The sequence below is a fragment of the Budorcas taxicolor genome, chromosome 6, assembly GCF_023091745.1.
Source record: "Budorcas taxicolor isolate Tak-1 chromosome 6, Takin1.1, whole genome shotgun sequence".
NCBI classification, from domain to species: Eukaryota; Metazoa; Chordata; class Mammalia; order Artiodactyla; family Bovidae; genus Budorcas; species Budorcas taxicolor.
In genome coordinates this window covers 116,036,122-116,056,900 of record NC_068915.1, presented here as the reverse complement: position 1 = coordinate 116,056,900, position 20,779 = coordinate 116,036,122, and the positions used below count along the sequence as shown (strand labels likewise).

General features: G+C 57.7%; 1 protein-coding gene across 1 annotated transcript in view; it reads right to left on the bottom strand.

The window, feature by feature from the left end:
* Window positions 1-20,779, bottom strand: part of ZFYVE28 (zinc finger FYVE-type containing 28) — a 63,633-nt gene that overhangs the window by 30,604 nt on the left and 12,250 nt on the right. Inside the window, exons 2-6 of the mRNA XM_052641793.1 lie at window positions 19,101-19,241; window positions 10,707-10,844; window positions 9,357-9,559; window positions 8,155-8,244; window positions 3,967-4,068 (exon numbers count right to left, since the gene is read on the bottom strand). Coding sequence (XP_052497753.1) covers window positions 3,967-4,068; window positions 8,155-8,244; window positions 9,357-9,559; window positions 10,707-10,844; window positions 19,101-19,241 — 674 coding nt within the window. The remainder of the gene's footprint in view (window positions 1-3,966; window positions 4,069-8,154; window positions 8,245-9,356; window positions 9,560-10,706; window positions 10,845-19,100; window positions 19,242-20,779) is intronic.

Below are 20,779 nucleotides of genomic sequence, written 5' to 3'. Positions count from 1 at the left end.
CGCTGGGGAACTTGTGTCAGTGGGATCGCGCACCGTCTCTGTGACTGGCTCATGTCGCAGAGCATGGCCTCACAGTCCATCCCTGTCGTGCACGTGCTGTAATTCCCTTCCCTTTCAAGGCTAAACAACATCCCGGAGTAAGGCTGGAGCGCACCGTGCTTACGCGCTCACCTGTCAACGGTTGCTTCCACGTCTTAGCTGCTGTGAATGACGCTGCGGTGAACACAAGTGTACAAATATCTTTTCAAGATGCTACTTTCAACGCTCTTGGGTAAAAAGCCAGAAGAGGAATTGCCAGATCTCATGGTAGGCCTCTTTTAGTATTTTGAGGAACCTCCACGGCAGCTGCACCATTTGACATTCCCACCAGTGGTTCCCAAGAGTTCCAATTTCCCCACATCCTCACCAGCGCTTGTTGCTTTCTAGTTTTTGTTTTGTTTTGATGGTAGCCTTCCTCACGGGTGTGAGGTTTGGATTTGCGTCTCCCTAACCATCGTCGTGTTGAGCATCTATTCATGTGCTTATTGGTCATCTTCTCTGGAGAAATGTCTATTCACGTCCTTTGCCCATTTTTAATTGGGTTGTTTATTTGTTGCTGTTCCTGGTGTCGAGTTTTAGGAGTTTTCTACATATTCTAGGTATTAGTCCCTTATCAGATACATGATATGCAAATATTTTCTCCCATTCCGTGGGCTGCCTTTTTACTCTGTTGTAGTGTCTTTTGAGGCACAAAATTTTGAAATTTTCTCAAAGTCCAGTGTGTCTATTTTTTCTTTTGTTACCTGTGACTTTGGCGTCACATCCAAGAAACCACTGCCGAGTGTAATGTCATGGGCTTATGTCCTATGTTTTCTCATAATTTTGTAGTTTTAGCTCTTACATTTAGATCACTGATCCATTTTGAGTTAATTTCTATATAAGGTGTTAGGTAAGCGTCCCGTTTCGTAAGTGTGTGCATACGTGTGAGTGTATCTTTTATTAGATTAAGAAAATTTCACTCTATTCCTAATTTGCTAAGAGATGTTTTGATTAAAATAGGTGTTGAATTTTTCAAATTCTTTTTCTCTAACTTTCAAAATGATTTGGTTTTTCTTCCTTTTTAAAAATTAATATAGAAAGACATTGACTTTATTTTCAAACGTTAAACTACGCTCTGCATAAGTCAAACTTCCTAAGACATCATAGCCATCTTGTACGGCCCTTATTTGTTCATATTAACTCACACCAAGGTCTAAGCCTCTCCTGTGCACCCGTACTTCCATCCGGGATTTTTCCCTTTGTCGAAAGAACTACAATTAGTTTTTGTTTATGCGCAGTCTGGTGATAACAAATTTCTTTACTTTTGTATTTCTGAATAGCCCACTATTTCATCTTAATTGTTGCAGAATATTTCTCCTGGTCATAAAATTCTGACTGTCAGCTTTTTCCTTTCAGCACTTTAAATATACATCATTTCATTGCCTGCCTCCACTGTTTTAGAGAAGACAGCTGTCAATCTATATTTGTTTCATAGCAATATGTCTCTTTCCTCTGGCTGTGTTCAAGGGTTTTCTCCGTTTTCAGCCATTTTGCTGTGATACACCCAGGTATGTATTCTGTCCATCTTGCGTGTAGTTTTCCTGAGTCTCCTGAATCTGTGGGCAGAGATTTCTCTTCAGTTTTGAAAAACTCTTGGCCATGATTTCTCTGAATACAGCTTCAGCAAACTGCCCGTTTTCTCTGTTCTTTCCTTCCGATCCCAATCACGCACATTAGAGTTTCGAGTGTGTTGCCCATACCGAGGCTCTGGACTCTGCCCTTTCAGAGTCCCCAGCACCTGGCCCCTCCCCAACCCCATGAGTCCGCCCTCCCCCACGGCCACTGCCCATCCAGGGCCTGCTCTTCCCTTTCTGGCCTAGGATCGTCCACCCTCTCCCCTTGCTCCTTGTCTCCTCTCCCAGCTGAGCGCCCAGAGAGGGCAAGGGACTCAGCCTCTGGGTCCAGGGTCGTGTCCTGCTCAGGATGCCCACTGACCCCCCTGGGCCTCCCGGGTCACTCCTCCCTGCCTGGATTCAAAGTGCGTTTGGCTCCTGACGGGGCAAAGGGCAAGAAGGCCAGCAGAGGAAAGCTGCCCTGAGCCAGGAAGGCCTGCCAGGCCCAGGGAGAGTGTAGCAGGGGGCCCTAGGGTTCCGGACCAACAATTAGGGAAGAGTGGCCTCTCGGAGACCAGGGATGGTGGGAGGAAAGACCTCAGGGTCCGCCGAGATGGGGCCAGGGAGAGTGTGGCAGGGACACAGCCTCAGAGGACAGCCCCCCGCCCCACCCCCACAGGAGCCTCAGCTGGGCCCTGTCGCTCACAGAGGCCACCATTGCTGGGGGCACCACCCAACCTGAAGCGAGCTTATTGGGGAAGGGTCGAGGTCAGGGCTGCTGGCTGGAGGACCCACTGCTGAAGGCCAAGGGAGGCCCTCAGGACACCATGACCACAGGATGGCAGATGGTGCCAAGGCCACCCTGGGAGGGTGGGGGGCGGCGAGAAGAGGCAGAGTGAGCCTCAGGGCAGGGGAGGCACTGTTCACTGAGGAGAACTGAGCGCTTCACCCCTAAACTAGTCAACACCCCTAAACCAGTCAACACCTTAAACCAGTCAACACCCCTAAACCAGTCAATACCCCTAAACTAGCCAACACCCTAAACCAGTCAACACCTTAAACCAGTCAACATCCCTAAACTAGTCAACACCTTAAACCAGTCAACAGCCCTAAACCAGTCAACACCCCTAAACTAGCCAACACTCTAGTCAACACCCTAAACCAGTCAACACCTTAAACCAGTCAACAACCCTAAACTAGTCCACACCTTAAACCAGTCCACACCCTAAACTAGTCAATACCCCTAAACTAGTCAACACCTTAAACCAGTCAACACCCCTAAACCAGTCAATACCCCTAAACTAGCCAACACCCTAAACCAGTCAACACCTTAAACCAGTCAACATCCCTAAACTAGTCAACACCTTAAACCAGTCAACACCCCTAAACCAGTCAACAGCCCTAAACTAGTCCACACCTTAAACCAGTCAACACCCCTAAACTAGTCAACATCCTAGTCAACACCTTAAAAGTCAACACCCCTAAACCAGTCAACACCCTAAACCAGTCAACATCCCTAAACCAGTCAACACCCTAAACTAGTCAATACCCCTAAACTAGTCAACACCCTAAACCAGTCAACACCCCTAAACCAGTCAACACCCCTAAACCAGTCAACACCCCTAAACCAGTCAACACCCTAAACTAGTCAATACCCCTACACTAGTCAATACTCCTAAACTAGTCAATACCCTTAAACTAGTCAACACCCCTAAACCAGCCAACACCCTAAACCAGTCCACACCCCTAAACTAGTCAACACCCCCTAAACCAGTCAGAAAACTAGCAGGAGGCCCGTGCCTGGGCCCCAGTCCAGCGCACGTGGGGGGCGGCCTGGCCCAGGGGGACGTCGTGTGTGGCCCGGCCCACCCCGCACCACCCCGGTTTCACAGAGACGCTCAGTCACAGAGGCGTTTCTGTGAGAAACCAGAGGCGGCCTGGCGTCCACGCCGTCAGCCAGGGTGGCTGCTGTCTCGGGACAGGACGTTTGTGGGCGGGTCTGAAGGCTACGGGCCGAGAGCAAGCACCTGTTCTGTGCGGGAGAAGCGGTGGGGGTCAGAGGGCGCTCCCAACAGCGGAGCCAACGGTGAAGGCGCCAGCACCCCCGAGGTGAACGGAGGTCAACGCCGGGGCTTTCAGTGAACAGAAGGCAAAGAATCAGCTTCATAGAGAAGTGCAAAGGCAACCACGCTCTGAAGCTGTGCCCGGAGGAAACGCATACCCTGGAGCTATCGGCGGGCAAAGCAAGACCAGACTCATCCAGAGAGCTCCCTGTCAGCCCTGGATCAGTCGCAGCCCCGAGGGGCTCAGGGGCACACACCGCCCTCCCCCTCACCTGATTTTCCGCAGCAGCGTGTGGAAGGGCCGGAACAGCTCGGACATGTCCTCCACCTTGCGGTCCAGGTTCAGGGGTCCGTCCGCGTAGACCACGAGGCCGCTGCATCCAAGCACAAAGCCAGCCTGGCCTCAGCCCCATGGCCGGCCCAGACTGCTCCCACTTGCGATTCCCTCTGAGCTCGAATTGTAAATAAGTTAGGAAAAAGCAGTGAAGGTGACCCAGGTTTCATCCCTTTTCAAAGCAGGTCAGCCTGCGTTCGTTTGAGGGATCATAACAATCATAAAACACGTCTGCACACTTCTTTGCTGCCATCAGATAACTCAGCATCGAAGTCTGTTGCTGAATCTGCCTCCTTCAAAGTGGAAACACTGGCATCCTAAGTCGCTTCAGTCGTGTCCAGACTCTGCAGCCCTACAGACCACAGCCCACCGGGTTCCTCTGTCCATAGGATTCTCCAGGCAGGAATATGGGAGTGGGTTGCCATGCCCTCCTCCAGGGGATCTTCCTGACCCAGGCAAATTCTTTACCGCCGAGCCACCAGGGAAGCCCGGAAACACCGGATTTGTGTTTAAATATAACACAGACACACGGTTGGTGAGAACTGGCCCTGAAACCTCCTACTGCAAAGAGAAGCAGGAGTTGGGACTGAGGCCCAGCCTGCCCTCCCCCCGCCCAGGAGCCCTGACCCCAGGGCTGGGCCCTTGGCGGTGGGGAGGGGGTCCTTCAGGGGTACTGCATAGACCGGGCAAGACTTTCCAGACGGCGGTGGTTCAATTAGTGGTGTTTGGGGAACAATTTCCCAAGACAGAACCTTGACTTCGTGGGAAAATGTGTTGGTCGCAGCACAAAAGCAGAGTGAAAACAGACAGAAAAAAAGGCGGGTTTGGGGAACCCAGGGTTAGTTGCTCTGTGGCATGTTGGGTCTTAATTCTCCTGCATTGAAAGGGGGATTCTTAACCTCTGGACCACCGGGGAAGTCCCAAGACTTTTAACCAATCCTTAAATTCTGGATAGGGCTTCCCTGGTGGCTTAGTTGGTAAAGAATCCGCCTGCAGTGCACGAGACCCAGGTTTGATCCCTGGGGTTGGGAAGATCCCCTGGAAAAGGGAATGGCAACCCACTGCAGCATTCTTGCCTGGAGAATCCCATGGACAGGGGAGTCTGGTGGGCTACAGTCCATGGGATCGCAAAGAGTCGGACACGACTGATTTAACACTTTCACACTTTAATTCTGGATACATACCTCCGTACCAAATTTTTATAAATTAAAAAGAAAACTTCAGTGAAAAACCTTCATAAATACGTGTTTTTGTGTCCTGCTAGGTCAATACAATGAAATTCTGCAGGAATTTGCGTGCTGCCGCCTGCCAGGCACCGAGGACATTGGGTGACTAGCAGGGAGGACACTGCTCCATGACACAGGCCAGTGGCAGGGACACAAAAGTGAGCCAGATCCCACTTAGGCGAAACATCCCAAATCGGAAAACCTCCGGAGGGGTGGGAGGATGGGGATGCGGGTGGCGGCCGAGGGGTCGGTGATCTCTTTTCAGAGACGACGGTCACTGAAATCAGTGGTGATGGTTGTACAACCCAGAAGCACGCGCTTCTGTTCAACACGCTCATTTTACCTTAGACGGGCAGGCTGCCTAAGGGCCTCCTTCCAGGTTTAGAGCAGGTTCCCTCTAAGACGGTGGGAGCTGATGAGAGTTTTCTGGGAGGGTCTGGTTTCCCACAAGACCACCGTCGAGACCTCGCAGAGGGAAGGCAGTGAGGCCAGGAAAAGCGAGGTGCAGGCCACACCGTGAGCCCAAGGGGAGCCGCAGGTGTGGTGGGGGCAGATGCCACGCATCCCAAGGCAGCTGCTCAGGCTTCTCTGAAGCCCTGGGTGCCAGCCCCGCCCCCCGCCCCCCATCTTCCTGGGTCTTCATCGCCTAGGTCCTCCCTGTACTCCAGGGCACATGAGGCTCTTTGCTCCAGATCCCCGGGTAGTGGCGTCTGCCCAGCTCGCTCCCCACCGGTCCTGCACGTGGCACACGACCCATCTAGGCCCCTGTGGTCCAGTCTATGGACACCCCTATGTCCCAGAGGCCGAGCCCCGGGAACTGCTCAGCCCCCACCCCCGGCAGGTTCTCCCCGCAGCCTGTCCCTGGACTGGTCCTGGCCCACGTGTCCACCCCACTTCTCCCCGGGCCAGTCCACCAATGGCCACACCTGCCAGCGGCCTCGGCTCCCGGCACCCCAGCTGCCCCCGGTCCCTCACCTGGCGGGGGGGCAGGCAGTCTCCATCTGGGTGTCCAGGTGTGGGTGCACAGCCATGGACCAAGCCCAGAACACCTGAGCTCTGACCTTGGCTCCGAGCGGCTCTGAGACGCCCAGCACGAGACCTCGCGCCTCCCGCATCCGAGTCCTTAGGCCTGAACCCACGTGCTGCCCTGCCGTCTCCGAGGCCGCAAGCCCACAGGCCTGACCTGGAGCTCCCCAACCCTCATCGCTGGGCTCCCGCCCCGTCACCAGGACCCCTGCTCTTCAGCCCACGGGCCCCGCCTCCCAGCCACCCCGCGGATCGTCCAGACAAGCTCGTCACATCCTCCCCAGGGACAGGGGCGCCTCGCCTCTAGTCCCTGCAAAGCCGGCTCCCACAGCCCCTGCTGGTCCCCTGTGCCTGAGGTCCTCCTCCCCAGGCTGGGAGTGCCCGTGGCTGACATGCTCACCTGTCCCCCCATCGAGGCTGGGGGTCCCTCCCACACCAGGGTGAGGGGGTGCGCCTGGAAAACCTGGCTCCTCGTCTGCTGGAACAAGGGCAGGCCCGCCCGGTGACTGCTCCGGGGCGGGTGGACGGCCACCATCAGGGTACAAGCACCGCTCAGCACCACCCAGAGGGGCCTGGCACCCCTGGGTTTCTGCAAACGACCGCCCGGGGCAGCGTGAGGGACACTCACCACACGATGGCCAGCCGGGGGATGGTGAACATGAGGGCCGGCTCGTACTCATCAATCATGTCCTGGGTCAGGTACCCGAAGCCCAGGGCCCTGGCGGGGAGGAGGCAGGGAGCAGGCGTGACCACGGCCAGGCGGGGCTGGAGGGCGGCCGCGCGGGCCTCACACGTGGACACGGCCAGGCGGGGCTGGAGGGCAGCCGCGCGGGCCTCACACATGACCACGAGGAGGACAGCGGCTGCACGAGCCCGCTCCCAGAGGCCCAGCTCCCCCTTGGCCTCCCCTACCTTCCCACCTCCTGACCCACTGCTGGACAGAAGCGGGGAGCACGAGAGAGGTGCCCGCCAAGGGGGGCTGGTGGGGGCAGCTTGCCATCCGACACCGCAGAGTAAAGGTGCTGCGGGAACGCCGCCCTGAACCAGCAGCAGCCCCTGAGAAGCAGCAACCGCTCTCCTGCGTTCACCCGCCTCCAGGGATACAGAGCTGGCGTCCCTGCACGCATGGGCAGGCACGCACCAGCGTGCTCAAAACCAAAGGTTTCCCGCCGTCTGACCGACTGCTGATCTGAAATATCTATCAACGCCTAAGAGTGAATAATCTGTCTCAAATAGCTAACAAACTCACGATGTGGCATCGTTGTTCTCTAGTCGCTCAGTCGTGTCCGACTCTTTGGCACCCCGTGGACCGTAGCCCGCCAGGCTCCTCTGTCCCTGGGATTCTCCAGGCAAGAGTACTGGAGTGGGTTGCCATTCCCTTCTCCAATGATGTGATATTAGGCAAGTTCAAAACTTACCTGTCAGCGAAATACTAGTCAGATATGAGGAATATTCCAGGTTCAATCTTAGTTTATTCATAAACCCTGACTTCAGATCTGACCCCTGCCCCCGAACAAGGCATGCTTAGATTACCGATGAATCACCCCTGAAACCCAGCCTACAGGGGCTCCACCCTGGCCTGGTGGAGAGAGGAGTGGAGGACAGGAAGTGAGGAGGTGGGAATGTGAGGAGCAGGAGAAGAGTGAGGAGGTGAGGAGCCTGGCTCCTCGGGCTGAGCCTGGAGCCCCCCTGGCCCCTGCGAGCTTCACCTGCTGGACCGACCCTCCGGGCCCAGAGAAACGGGACTGTGGGGCTGGGGGCAGGCAGCCAGGGCTGGTGGACACAGCACATGGATACGGTGCCCTTCCCAGGTGCAGCCCTCCCCCAGGTCGGGGTGGCGGGAGCACTGGGCCCCCGGGTCACAGGGGCCTCACCTCTCCACCGTCTCGCAGAACAGCACGATGACCTCCTGCTGCACGTAGTACTCCCGGGGGGACTTCACGGGCACCATGGCCGACACGTAGCTGCGGGCAGAGGGACGGGGTGAGGGCCAGCCCCGGGCGCCTGGCCATGTCTCCGAGCCCTGTAGGGCTTAACAGACAACCAAACGGGGTCCCTCTGACTGCAGCCCCCTGCCGCCTCTCAAGGGCTCCCAACAGGGCCCCAGCATCACCCCTCCTGTTTTCAGCCGAAGCTCCTCCCTCCTTGGGCCGCAGCTGGCCTTGAGCTGCCACTGCTCATTCTGAGAGGGCTCCCCTGCCTCGAGGGAACGAGGGAGTGACCACGTGCATCCAGGGCTAGTGAGGGACCCAGGGCCAGCGAGGGACCCCGGGCCCCTGCCGAGCCGGACTCGCCGATTCCCCAGGTGAGAACGCTTTCCCTTCCTCCTAAGTGACTAACTGGCCTTTCTTGTAATAACAGCTCACTTGGGGAAACCTGGAGCAGACAGGGAGGTAGAAAGGTAGAAAGCTCATGTGTGGGCCCCGCTCCCTAGAGAACCATCTGGAACCTTGTGACTTCCTCCTCCACCCACACATCACAAGTCGGGCAGTTTCTGCTACCCCGCACCGCGGTGGACGAGTGTGGGGCCTCCTGCGTCTCCTGAACCCCAAGCGTGTCTGTGTCTGTTGAACACCTTGCAGCCCAGCCCCCACAGTCCCGGGCCCTCCAGGGCCATTGGGGGGGGCGGGTGGGGGGAAGAGGGCCCTGCCCTGTCGTCTGCAGACTCGCTGAGCTGAAGGGGGCTCTCCGCACCGTGGAGCTGGGGGCCCAGCAGGACCCTAGCAGCCACTTCGTCCCGGCTCGGGCGGTGTCCCGGGAGGGAGCCCTAAGACGCGCTGGGTGGGGAGGGGGCGGTGGATGACCTGCACCCACAGGACCGCCCCGGGGTCTTCACCGCTGGGGAGCGCCAGGGGCAGAGGTGGGAGCAGGACGGGGGTGTCCCTGCGTCCTTCCGCCTGCCCTGGCCCCTCCCCTCGCCGTGCCCACCCCCACCCACCCCAGGGGTCCGCTCCACCCCCGACGGCCGCAACCAGCCGGGGAGGGCGCCTCCCTTCGCGGAGTCTTCCGCTGCAGACGGCCGGCTCCCCCACCAGCAGGCCGGGGCCGCGACCCCTCGCGGGCGGCCTCCGGTCACCTCAGCTCGAACTCTGCGAACAGCACGTCGAAGTGCCGGAGCGCCTCCCGCATCTTCTCCGTGTAAGTGTTGAGGTCCCGCAGCGCCTGGTCGCGCAGCGCCCCGCGCACGTCCTCCAGGCTGCGGGTCAGCTCCTTGGCCAGCGGCCGCATGGCCATGCTCTCCAGCTCGCGGTTCATGATGATGGAGCCGGCAGCCAGGCACTGCGGGCGGCGGAGGGGTCAGGGCAGCCCGCCCGCGGAGCACGCGCCACCCCGGCGACGCCGGGACAGGCCACCCCGCGTGCCCCGGGAGGCCGCGGCCACACGTCGGCAGGGGCGGGGTGGGGGCGTGGCCTCCCCGAGCCCCTCCCCGAGCCCCTCTCGGAGCCCCTCCCCCGCCTCCCATCCATGAGACCCTCCCCCTCCTCTCTGGGCACCGGCTCTCTCCTGATTTCTTAGGTGCACAGCCGTGATAACAAATGCCTCTGGGTTTGCGACTCCACACGGGGCCCTCCTGGGCATGTGACCCCTGTCTCCCCGCCCCGCCCCCGGCCCCGCAGACACCCCATTCTGGCTCTCGCCCAGGCCCACGGCCCAGGAGCTGCCCCCTGCTCCCCGAGACCCCCACCTTTCTAAGATGCAGACACTTGGTGTCCACAAAGCTTCCCTGCTTCGCCTCTCGGCCCCCACAGCTGCCCCCACCCTTGGGACCCACTTTGCAGAGGTGAAAACTGAGGCTAGGGAAAGAGACAGCCTGCCTGGGGCCACCCCCACCATCTGGAGCCGTCCCCACTGGGGACACCCCACCCAGGCAGTTCGGAGGAGCTGGTGGGACAGACTGAGATGGGGGAGCAGGCAGGCCCAGGGCCGGCAGTGTGCAGGGAAGTGGGGGCATGGGAGTCTTGGAGAGCTGGGCGGGGGGAACGGCATGTGCTAGCGTCCGGAGAGAGGGGCCGGGCGAGGGGCTCCCACGGACACCGCTGCACAGAGCGAGGCTGGTGCTGCCTGGGGTCGGGGGGAGCACCTCCCTCCAGAGCCTCAGGCGCCTCCTCAGGCGCTGAAGACCAAGATCTGAGGGGCCACGTGGGTGGTGGCGGCGGTGTGGGCTGGTGCAGCTCCCCCGGCCCGGGCAGGAGTAAACAGCTCCTTGGGGAGCAGTGCTATCTGAGTGTCACTGTAGCAGAGAACCATTTTCACATGCCTGGGGGCCTAAGAGCCTCACAGAAATCACATGTGAAACCTCATGTCTGTATTTGCGTGTGCAGTTTCAGGGGAGCAGGTTCAGCACCATCTGCCACCCGTGGGAGAGGAGACGCCCTGCACCTGCAGGTGCCCACGGGGGCCAGGCACGGAGGGACGGCTGGGCTACCTCGGCGCCGAACCACAGCTGGCCGGCCAGGTTGTCGTGGCGGATCTCCTCAGGGAACTTGACACAGAAGTCCCGCGGGGCTCGGTCCTGGGGGATGCACGCGTCCATGATCTGGTTAATGATGTTCAGCACGTTGTCCTGAAACAGAAGCGGGAAGGGCGGTAGGACACAGCTCCAGCGGGCGGCTTAGCAGGACCGCTGGGCAAATCCGAGAAGCAAGCCCGGCGTGCTGGGAGGTGAGGCGGCGACGTGGCAGCACCTGGGGCCTGCCTGGCTCGCGCCGCAAGGAGCCCAGCCTTCCCAGAAGCACCCAGGGAGGACCACCTGCCTGCCTCCTCTTCCGCACGGCCAGGTATCTAGTGCGCCCGCCACAGGGCGGGGGGCACTTCCCACGTCAGTCCCCGTGGGCATGGTGCGGCGCCCTCCGTGATGGCTGAACCGCCCCCTGCGGACCCACCCTCGGCTCCCTGCAGCCTCGGCCTCGGCGACAGCCCCAGTGTCTCTCTTAATGCCTGTGCACACATCTCTGAGGACAGAGCTGGAGAAATGGAGTTCCTGGGTGGTCAGATGGTGGGTAGGTGCCCAACATGCCACTGGAGGAAGAACTCCAGAAAGGATGAAGAGACGGAGCCAAAGAGAAAACAACACCCAGCTGGGGGCGCGACTGGCGATGGAGGTCAAGTCCGATGCTGTAAAGAGCAATGCTGCATAGGAACCTGGAATGTCAGGTCCATGAATCAAGGCAGATCAGAAGTAATCAAGCAGGAGATGGAGAGAGTGAACATCGACATTTTAGGAATCAGGGAACTAAAATGGACTGGAATGGGTGAGTTTAGCTCAGATGACCATTACATCTACTACTGTGGGCAGGAATCCCTCAGAAGAAATGGGGTAGCCATCACAGTCAACAAAAGAGTCCAGGACGCAGTACTTGGGTGCAGTCTCAAAAACAAGTGATCTCTGTTCGTCTCCAAGGCAAACCATTCAATATCACAGTGATCCAAGTCTATGCCCCAACCAGTAACGCTGAAGAAGCTGAAGTTGAAAGGTTCTATGAGGTCCTACAAGGCCTTCTAGAACTAACACCAAAAAAAGATGCCCTTGACATCACAGGGGACTGGAGTGCAAAGGCAGGAAGTCAGCAGATACCTGGAGTAACAGGCAAGTTTGGCCTTGGAGTACAAAACGAAGCAGGTCAAAAGCTAACAGAGTTTTGCCAAGAGAACGCACTGGTCATAGCAAACACCCTCTTCCAACAACACAAGAGAAGACTCTACACATGGACATCACCAGATGGTCAATACCGAAATCAGATTGACTATATGCTTTGCAGGTGAAGATGGAGAAGCTCTATACAGTCAGCAAAAACAAGACCAGGAGCTGACTGTGGCTCAGATCATGAACTCCTTATTGCCAAATTCAGGCTTAAATTGAAGAAAGTAGGGAAAACCACTAGACCGTTCAGGTACGACCTAAATCAAATCCCTTATGATTATGCAGTGGAAGTGAGAAATAGATTCAAGGGACTAGATCTAATAGAGTACTTGAAGAACTATAGACGGAGATTTGTGACATCGTGCAGGAGACCATCCCCAAGAAAAAGAAATGCAAAAATACAAACTGGCTGTCTGAGGAGGCCTTACAAATAGCTGAGAAAAGAAGAGAGGCGAAAGGCAAAGGAGAAAAGATACACCCATCTTAATGTAGAGTTCCAAAGAACAGCAAGGAGAGATAAGAAAGGCTTCCTGGGTGATCAATACAAAGAAATAGAGGAAAACAATAGAATGGGAAAGACTAGAGATAGGAACGGAGAAGGCAATGGCCCCCCACTCCAGGACTCTTGCCTGGAAAATCCCATGGATGGAGGAGCCTTGAAGGCTGCAGTCCGTGGGGTCGCTAAGAGTCGGACACGACTGAGCAACTTCACTTTCACTTTTCACTTTCATGCGTTGGAGAAGGAAATGGCAACCCACTCCAGCGCTCTTGCCTGGAGAATCCTAGGGACGGCAGTGCCTGGTGGGCTGCCGTCTATGGGTTCGCACAGAGTCGGACACGACTGAAGCGACTTAGCAGAGATAGGAAAGATTAGAATTTTCTCTTCAAGAAAATTAGAGATACCAAGGGAACATTTCATGCAAAAGTGAAAGTGAAAGTCACTCACTCATGTCTGACTGTTTGCAACCCATGGAATTCTCCAGGCCAGAACACTGGAGTGGGTAGCCTTTGCCTTCTCTGGAGGATCTTCCCAACCCAGGGATCGAACCCAGGTCTCCCTCACTGCAGGCGGATTCTTTACCAGCTGAGCCACAAGGGAAGCCCAAGAATACTGGAGTGGGTAGCCTATCTCTTCTCCAGTGGATCTTCCTGACCCAGGAATCAAACCGGGGTCTCCTGCATTGCAGGCAGATTCTTCACCAGCTGAGCTACCAGGGAAGCAGATGGGCAAAATAAAGGACAGAAACAGTATGGACCTAACAGAAGCAGCAAATGTTAAGAAGAGGTGGCAAAAATACACAGAAGAACTGTACAAAAAAGATCTTCACGACCCAGGTAACCACAATGGTGTGATCACTCACCTCAAGCCAGACATCCTGGAATGCGAAGTCAAGTGGGCCTTAGGAAGCATCACTACAAACAAAGCTGGTGGAGGTAATGGAATTCCAGCTGAGCTATTTCAAGTCCTAAAAGATGATGCTATGAAAGTGCTGCACTCAATATGTCAGCAAATTTGGAAAACTCAGCAGTGGCCACAGGACTGGAAAAGGTCAGTTTTCATTCCAATCCCAAAGAAAGGCAACGCCAAAGAATGTTCAAACTACCGCACAATTGCACTCATCTCACATGCTAGCAAAGTAATGCTCAAAATTCTCCAAGGGAGACTTCAACAGTACATGAACCGTGAACTTTCAGATATTCAAGCTGGATTTAGAAAAGGCAGAGGAACCAGAGATTACAGTGCCAACATTCACTGGATCATAGAAAAAGCAAGAGAATTCCAGAAAAACATCTACTTCTGCTTCATGGATTACGCCAAAGCCTTTGACTGTGTAGATCACAACAAACTGTGGAAAATTCTTAAAAGAGATAAGAATACCAGACCACCTGACCTGCCTCCTGGGAAATCTGTATGCAGGTCAAGAAGCAACAGTTAGAACCGGACATGGAACAATAGACTGGTTCCAAATTGAGAAAGGAGTATGTCAAGGCTGTATACTGTCTCCCTGCTTATTTAACTTAAATGCAGAGTATATTATGAGAAACGCTGGGCTGGATGAAGCACAAGCTGGAATCAAGATTGGGGGGAGAAATATCTATAACCTCAGATACACAGATGACACCACCCTTATGGCGGAAAGTGAAGAGGAGCTAAAAAGCCTCTTGACAAAAGTGAAAGAGGAGAGTGAAAAAGTTGGGTTAAAACTCAACATTCAAAAAATGAAGATCACAGCATCTGGTCCCATCACTTTATGGCAAACAGATGGAGAAACACTGGAAACAGTGACAGACTTTACTTTTTTGGGCTCCAAAATCACTGCAGATGGTGACTGCAGTCATGAAATTAAAAGACGCTTACTCCTTGGAAGAAAAGTTATGACCAACCTAGATAGCATTCAAAAGCAGAGACTTACTTTGTCAACAAAGGTCTGTCTAGTCAAAGCTATGGTTTTTCCAGTGGTCATATATGGATGTGAGAGGTGGAGTATAAAGAAAGCTGAGTGCCAAAGAATTGATGCTTTTGAACTGTGATGTTGGAAAAGACTCTTGAGAGTCCCTTGGACTGCAAGGAGATCCAACCAGTCCATCCTGAAGGAGACCAGTCCTGAATATTCATTGGAAGGACTGATGCTGAAGCTGAAACTCCAATACTTTGGCCACCTGATGCGAAGAACAGACTCCTTGGAAAAGACCATGATTCTAGGAAAGATTGAGGGCAGGAGGAGAAGGGGACGACAGAGAATGAGACGGTTAGATGGCATCACTGACTCGATGGACATGAGTTTGAGCAAGCTCCGGGAGTTGGTGATAGACAGGGAAGCCTGGCCTGCTGCAGCCCACGGGGTTACAAAGAGTCGGACACAACTGAGCGACTGAACTGGACTGGGTGGACAGACGCGCTTAGAGAGGCTCTTCAGCACCTACTCTCTGTGCTGCTTTGACTGACATTCTCGGCCTGTGTCATCCTGGGCTCGATGGCAACATGGCCATCCGACGTCACTGAGGGTCACTAAGCGCTGACCTGCAAGCCCGGCCTCCGCAAACCTGCTCTACTGAATCTTAGGTGGCATCCCACTGCTTTCTCAAAACCGTCCTGTTCTGTATGCGTGTGCCGGTCATTCAGCAGAATCACGAGAATGTTCAAATTTCGTTTCTTGGTGATTTGTTAGGGGTGAGATGAATGCACACCCATCCCAGGAATCGGGAACCGGGCGAGCGGAGGGGTGGGGAGTGTCCTTGGAGCAGAGACTGGAGGTGGCACGCCTCCTCCCTGCTCTCGTCCCCATGGGCTTCCTCCTGTCCGCTGGGATTGTCTGTGTGCGTAATTCTGCACGCTGCTGTCGCCTACTGTTGGGACACGTTATTATGACTTCCCACAAATCCAGCTTGTGGTGGGGAGCCTCGTAAGATCCCAGCGAACGCCCCATCCTTTCAGCTCCCTGCTGCCTCCTCTGCTGGATGCTTACGACACTTCTAATTTTCCGTGAATAACGCAGTCACCGTGTGGCGCGTGGCGCCTGACGCTGCACTGCAGGCTGGTCCCTCGTAAGCCATGCCTAGAGGGAGCACGACAAAGCGAGTGTGAGCTGCGGCCAGCCGGTCAGCCGGATGGGTTTCCAGAGAGACGCCACTGCCGGAGTCTCGCCCCGGGCAGTTTTGTCCCAGCAGCCCTCCCCTCCCCCGAGGCCCGAGCTCCGTTTTCCTCAGGCAGTAGACTGAGCAGGAAGCGGACTTTCTAATGCGAACAGGTGATGTGCTAAACTCTGAAGGAAATTAGGCAGCGTAAGAAGAGCTGCGCCCAACATGGAGATGAAACCCAGCCGCCACTGAGCCGTCTCACGTCAGCTCTTTTTAAAGATTTTCTGGGTGGGCAGGTCCCTGTCTCACGGTTGAACAAACCAACAAAAAACTAATGTCAAAACCAGCAGCAAGTGCCCGGGAAACACCAGAGGGTACCGCGGGCCAGGGAGCCAAGCCCTTGCCCAAAGTCGTGTGGCCTTTCAGTGGGAATGCTCCCCACTGCCCAGCCCAGGACAGGAGCTGCCTGAGGACGTCCCAGTAAACCGCCGCCGAGGGACCCAGGGACGCTGATGGGTCCCCAGAGCTAGAGCAGTGTCCCTCGCGGGATATCTACTGGGACATCCGATTCCAGCCAAGATGGAGCAGCAGGAATGAAAACCACCTCCTCACATGACAAGGATGGAAGCAAGACAAGGACTCTCCAGACACTGGACATCAGGCAACGCGTGATCCCAGAGGGAAGAGGAGCAGAGGAGGAGGGAGCTGTGACTGCCCAGCTCACTGCCTGCAGGGAATTCTCGGGCCCTGGCACAGACAGAGGGGACCAGGCGGAGCCCAGCAAACGCCCAGGATGGGGAGACAGAACCGAGAGTCTGGGGAAGCCAAGGCCACCAGAATCCAGAGGACAGAGTAGCGGAGGTGAGTGAGCTGCCCGGGGAGATAGTCGTGGGGAGGCCCCTCCCTGAGGGTCCAGGGGGCGCAGGCCCCACAGCATAGAAATGCTCACAGGTCACAGGGCATTGAGTAACACCAGGTGTACCCGGTAGCAATTCTTCTTAGCCCCAGACTAAACAGAGCTCTGAAACTGCGTAACATCTTAAAAAGAAAAAAAAAAAAAAAGACCCAAAAGGATCAAACCATTTCCAAGCAACCAAACTGTATTACAAAATAAAGCTCCAAAAGCTTAACAGGAAAACAAAACTATTCAGCTACCAGCAAGGTAGAATTCCCAATGCCAGGCATCCAATAGAAAAATGACCAGGCGTGTAAAGAATTAGGAAAATGTGACCCCCAGGCCCCCCCCCGGGAAGCAGAACCAGGCTGGGCCGGTGCTGTCCTGCGGGCCCCGCACAGACGCCCCCGTTGAGTGCAGGGCACCTGGTGTGATGGCATCTGGGAAGCCTGAGGCGCCCCAGGCAAGGGGCCGAGCCCCTGCCCGCAGCTGAGAAAGCCGTGACCTCTGGGCACGTCCGGGGGCGTCCATGTGCTCCGGGAACTGACGCACGGATGCTGGGAACATCAGGGGCGGGGAAGAAGCCAGCGGGAAGAGCAAGCGCGTGCCTGCTCAGGGTCCTAGTCCGCGACCCCCTGGACTGCAGCCTGCCAGGCTCCTCTGTCCGTAGGATTCTCCTGGCAAGAAGACTGCAGTGGGCTGCCGTTCCCTCCTGCAGGGGATCTGCCCGACCCAGGGATCAAACCCACATCTCCTCACTGGCAGATGGATTCCTCACCACCAAGCCACCTGGATGGGAACCAGCTAAATCTGGAGCTGGGAGACCCCCCCCAGGGTGACAGGGCTCTGAATCAAGGCCACGTGGGGGCCTGGCAGGGCGTGCTGCCACCAGCCCCTCCGCCAGGCCGGCACGTTTTATCTCACGTGTGTTGTGGTCACTCACGGCACCTCCCGGTGCGCGGCCTCTGTCCAAACTCCTCCCTGACTGCAGACGCCCACCCCGTCCCCCCCCACCGTGCCATCATCTGCCTTCTGCAGAGGGGCACCTTTGCGGGGAAGCGCCACGGAACGATGGAGGGAATGAACCAGTGGCATGGTGACAAACAGAACGTGAGACCTCAGTGAAAACTAAAAAGGGCAAAATGCCTGTCTCAGGAGGCGTTAGAGATGAAAATCACTTCCCCCTGTGACCAGCTGAGCTTCATAGGAGTTCACTGCCGCGGGAGCCCCCGACAACGAGAGGCGCCGCAGTAACGGGCCAGCCACATGTGACACTGCCGGGCCTCTGTGAAGGGGCGGCTCGCACAGGGAGGCTCGCTTTGGCGGCTCTTCTAAGTCCTGTTTCCTCAGTGGGCAGCTGAGTACTAAACCAGGGCCCGGGGGGCCTCAGCCACACTTGGGGCCATGCGGTTGTGCAGAGAGGGGTCCTCCCAGCGGGCCTGACTGCCGTCCTCCGAGAGGCCCATGTGTGGGCTGGCATCCAGGAGCTGGGGTGGCGGGAGGGCCCCCAACACCCCCACGGATGGGGCTCCCTGTGCCTCCGTGCTCTGTCTGTGCTCACACCCTCCCCCCTGGGGCTGGACTGAGTGTCTGCCCAGCAGAGGGGCCTGCAGGGCTGGCCCCCAATAACAACCCCGGCTCTGAGTCTGTGACAAGCTTCCCTGGGGACACGTGTCTCTGTGGGTCCATGTGTGTCCTCGGGATGGGGTTCTGGAAGCTGGGGCCTGTCTCCCCTGGACCCCACCGCCTCCCCCACTGGACCTTTTCCCGTCGCTGGTTCTGCTTCACAGCTTCTGGCTGTGATGGATCGGAGCCGAGAGGACCAATGTGCCCGGTCCACGCGTCCTCCTGCTGGAACCCGGGGTGGCCTTGGGGACCCCGACCCGGAGGTCCTCAGGGAGTGTGAGACGTGGAAGGTTCTGGTGTTGCCGTGTGACTGTGAGGTACTTCAGCCGACTTTTATGACTTTCTTCCACCTTTTCTGAGCTGCTTCGCGTGCATCCAGTCCCAGGGCGGACCTCCCTCTCTGCTTTTCCTGCCGAGGCTCTGCGAGGCGCCAGCTGAGTTTCACCTACTTGGTCCGTCTGTGTAACATGCAGTGAGCAGGCCCGGCGGGGCTTGGGATCCAAGAGTCCCAGGAAGCAAGTCCCCCCCTGCCAGGAGAGCCAGGCCAGGTGGGGAGGGGCAGAGAGCGGCTCCTGCCCTGCAGGGTTCAGCGAGCTGCAAGGACTGTGGCCATCCCCTGCTGGGGAAGCAGGCTGTCCAGAGGCCAGCCAGGTGGGAGACCCCCGTGCCCCTGGGCCCTGGCCCCTCCTGAGAGATGACAGAGGAGGGTGTGCTCCTGCTATAAGAACCGTGACGCTTGAAACCCTTCGGGGACCCTACCCGCCTGTGATCTGGGACGCACGCGCAAGCCCCCACCTCCCCAAGTGGAGAGGCGTGGACTGGCGGGCTGAGCAGGCTCTGGAACTCTGGAATGGAAGTTGTCAGGCTGGTGAAGCCGCGCTTGCTGAGCCGTAGGAATTCCCAGCAGGGCGGCCTGGACCGTCCGTCAGTCTGGACCCTGCAGTGGGGAAGTCGCCACCCGCCAGCTCTGGGGCAGCCCCCCGAGGGCCCTCCGTCCCCCCCATTCCCCTGGAGGGGGCCCGTGAGCCCGGCCCTCCTCAGCAGCTCTGCCCGCCCCCTCCGCTGTCCCCGCCCCTCACCTGGCAGGAGCGGAACTGGCTGACGAGCAGCGTGCAGCGCTGGGGGTCCTTCCGCCCGTCCAGGCTGTCCAGCTCGGCGGCCACCTGGCTCAGCTCCTCGTCCGCATGGTAGAACTGTGCCAGCAGCTGCGGGTCCGACCGCTGTGGGGAGAGCGGAGTGAGCAGACACCCGGGTGTGGCCCCCTCACCTGACGGGCCCCTGCGTCCCTGTGTGCATGGGGGGGTTGGTGATCACAGACAAGGGGCTGGGGAGTGCTGGGGGCCGAGGACAGTGGGCTCACTTAGGAAGGAGCTTTACTCTGGACACTAAGCCGAGGCCATGAAGGCAGCGGCTGAACGGAGGGCCAGCTCCACTGCCCAGCCCCGCCAGCGCCCCCAGCACCCCCAGCCCACAGCCCGGCTTCCACGACGCCAGGAGGAGCGGGCCTCTGGGGGGGACACCCTCCTCTCAGAGGCTCAGTTCCCACGGAACCCCAGGGGGCCCTTCCGACCCTGGTCTCGATGTGCCTCTGTCCGGCCTGTGGGCCACCTGGTCCCCTGCCCGCCCCTGGCTCCAGCCCGGCACCCACCGCGTGTCCTGCCCACACGCTCCCAGCCACCGCAGGCCTCCACGTGGTCTCCCTCTGGCCCAGGGGCCGAGGGCATGTCCCCTTGATCTGAGTGCAGGGTGAGGACATGTTCACGGAAGGGGTCCTAGCCAGCTCTGGGGCAGCCCAGAGGGCCCTCCGTGATCACAGAGAGACAGGAGCAAAGGCCGGACAGCAGGTCAGCCCCTGCTCCCTCCTTCTTCCGCCTGGGAATCAGCCTACCCGTGACTATGCCCTGCAGTCTGCTGAACACAGGGTAACTTGTTTTTGTGATTTCTCAGTTCTCTGCTTGGCTGATGGAGCCTGAGTTTCGCCCCTCCCCCAGTGTGGCCCATTCCCGGGTGGATCTTCCTCCGAGCAGGGGTCTTGGTTATCAGGACCAGGGAGAGGCCCCCCCAGATACTTTTCACAGGAGATCGGGGATTCACCCCCACCCCCTACCCAGCAAAGGTGCCTGAGCACCCACTGCTGAGAATGCAGAACAGGGGACACGCCTTGACCAGGGCAGGCCAGACCCCACCCTGCGGGCCCCCAGCGTCCCTGACTCCCTGGTCGCCTCCGTGGGCTCAGCTGACTCCCCAGGATGCCCACCAGGGACCCCTCTGTGATGAGAGGGGAACTGGGGTGGGGTCAGCAGCTGGCAGTGCATTTCTGCCCCCTTCCTGTTGTGCTGACCGGAAGGAGAGGGGCTGGAAGGCGGGCATCTGCCCGGACGGCACCCTCACACACGCTCCCCACCACCCTGGTCTCAAGCCCCCCAGGCCCACATCCGTCCATTACAGCCCATCTGGACCCACTTCCTACCCCGGGGCCTCCTCCTGGTTTCAGAAGCTGGGGGCAGGGAGGGACACGCTTGTCCTCTGACCCCCAGCCAGGGTTTAACCTAGCACCTTCAGGGCGTGGCAGGCACCCACATAAGGGAGAAGACAGGAGGGAGCTGGGGAGGGCCGCCCGCCCAGGGAAAGACAGGGAAGAAAACGGCAACACGGTACTGGGGACCCCAACCAGCAGCCCCCAAGACTTGGGTGGGCCAAACACCTCCATGACCATGAGCAACAAACATCCTCCGAAGCCGGCCTCCCCTCTCCCTGG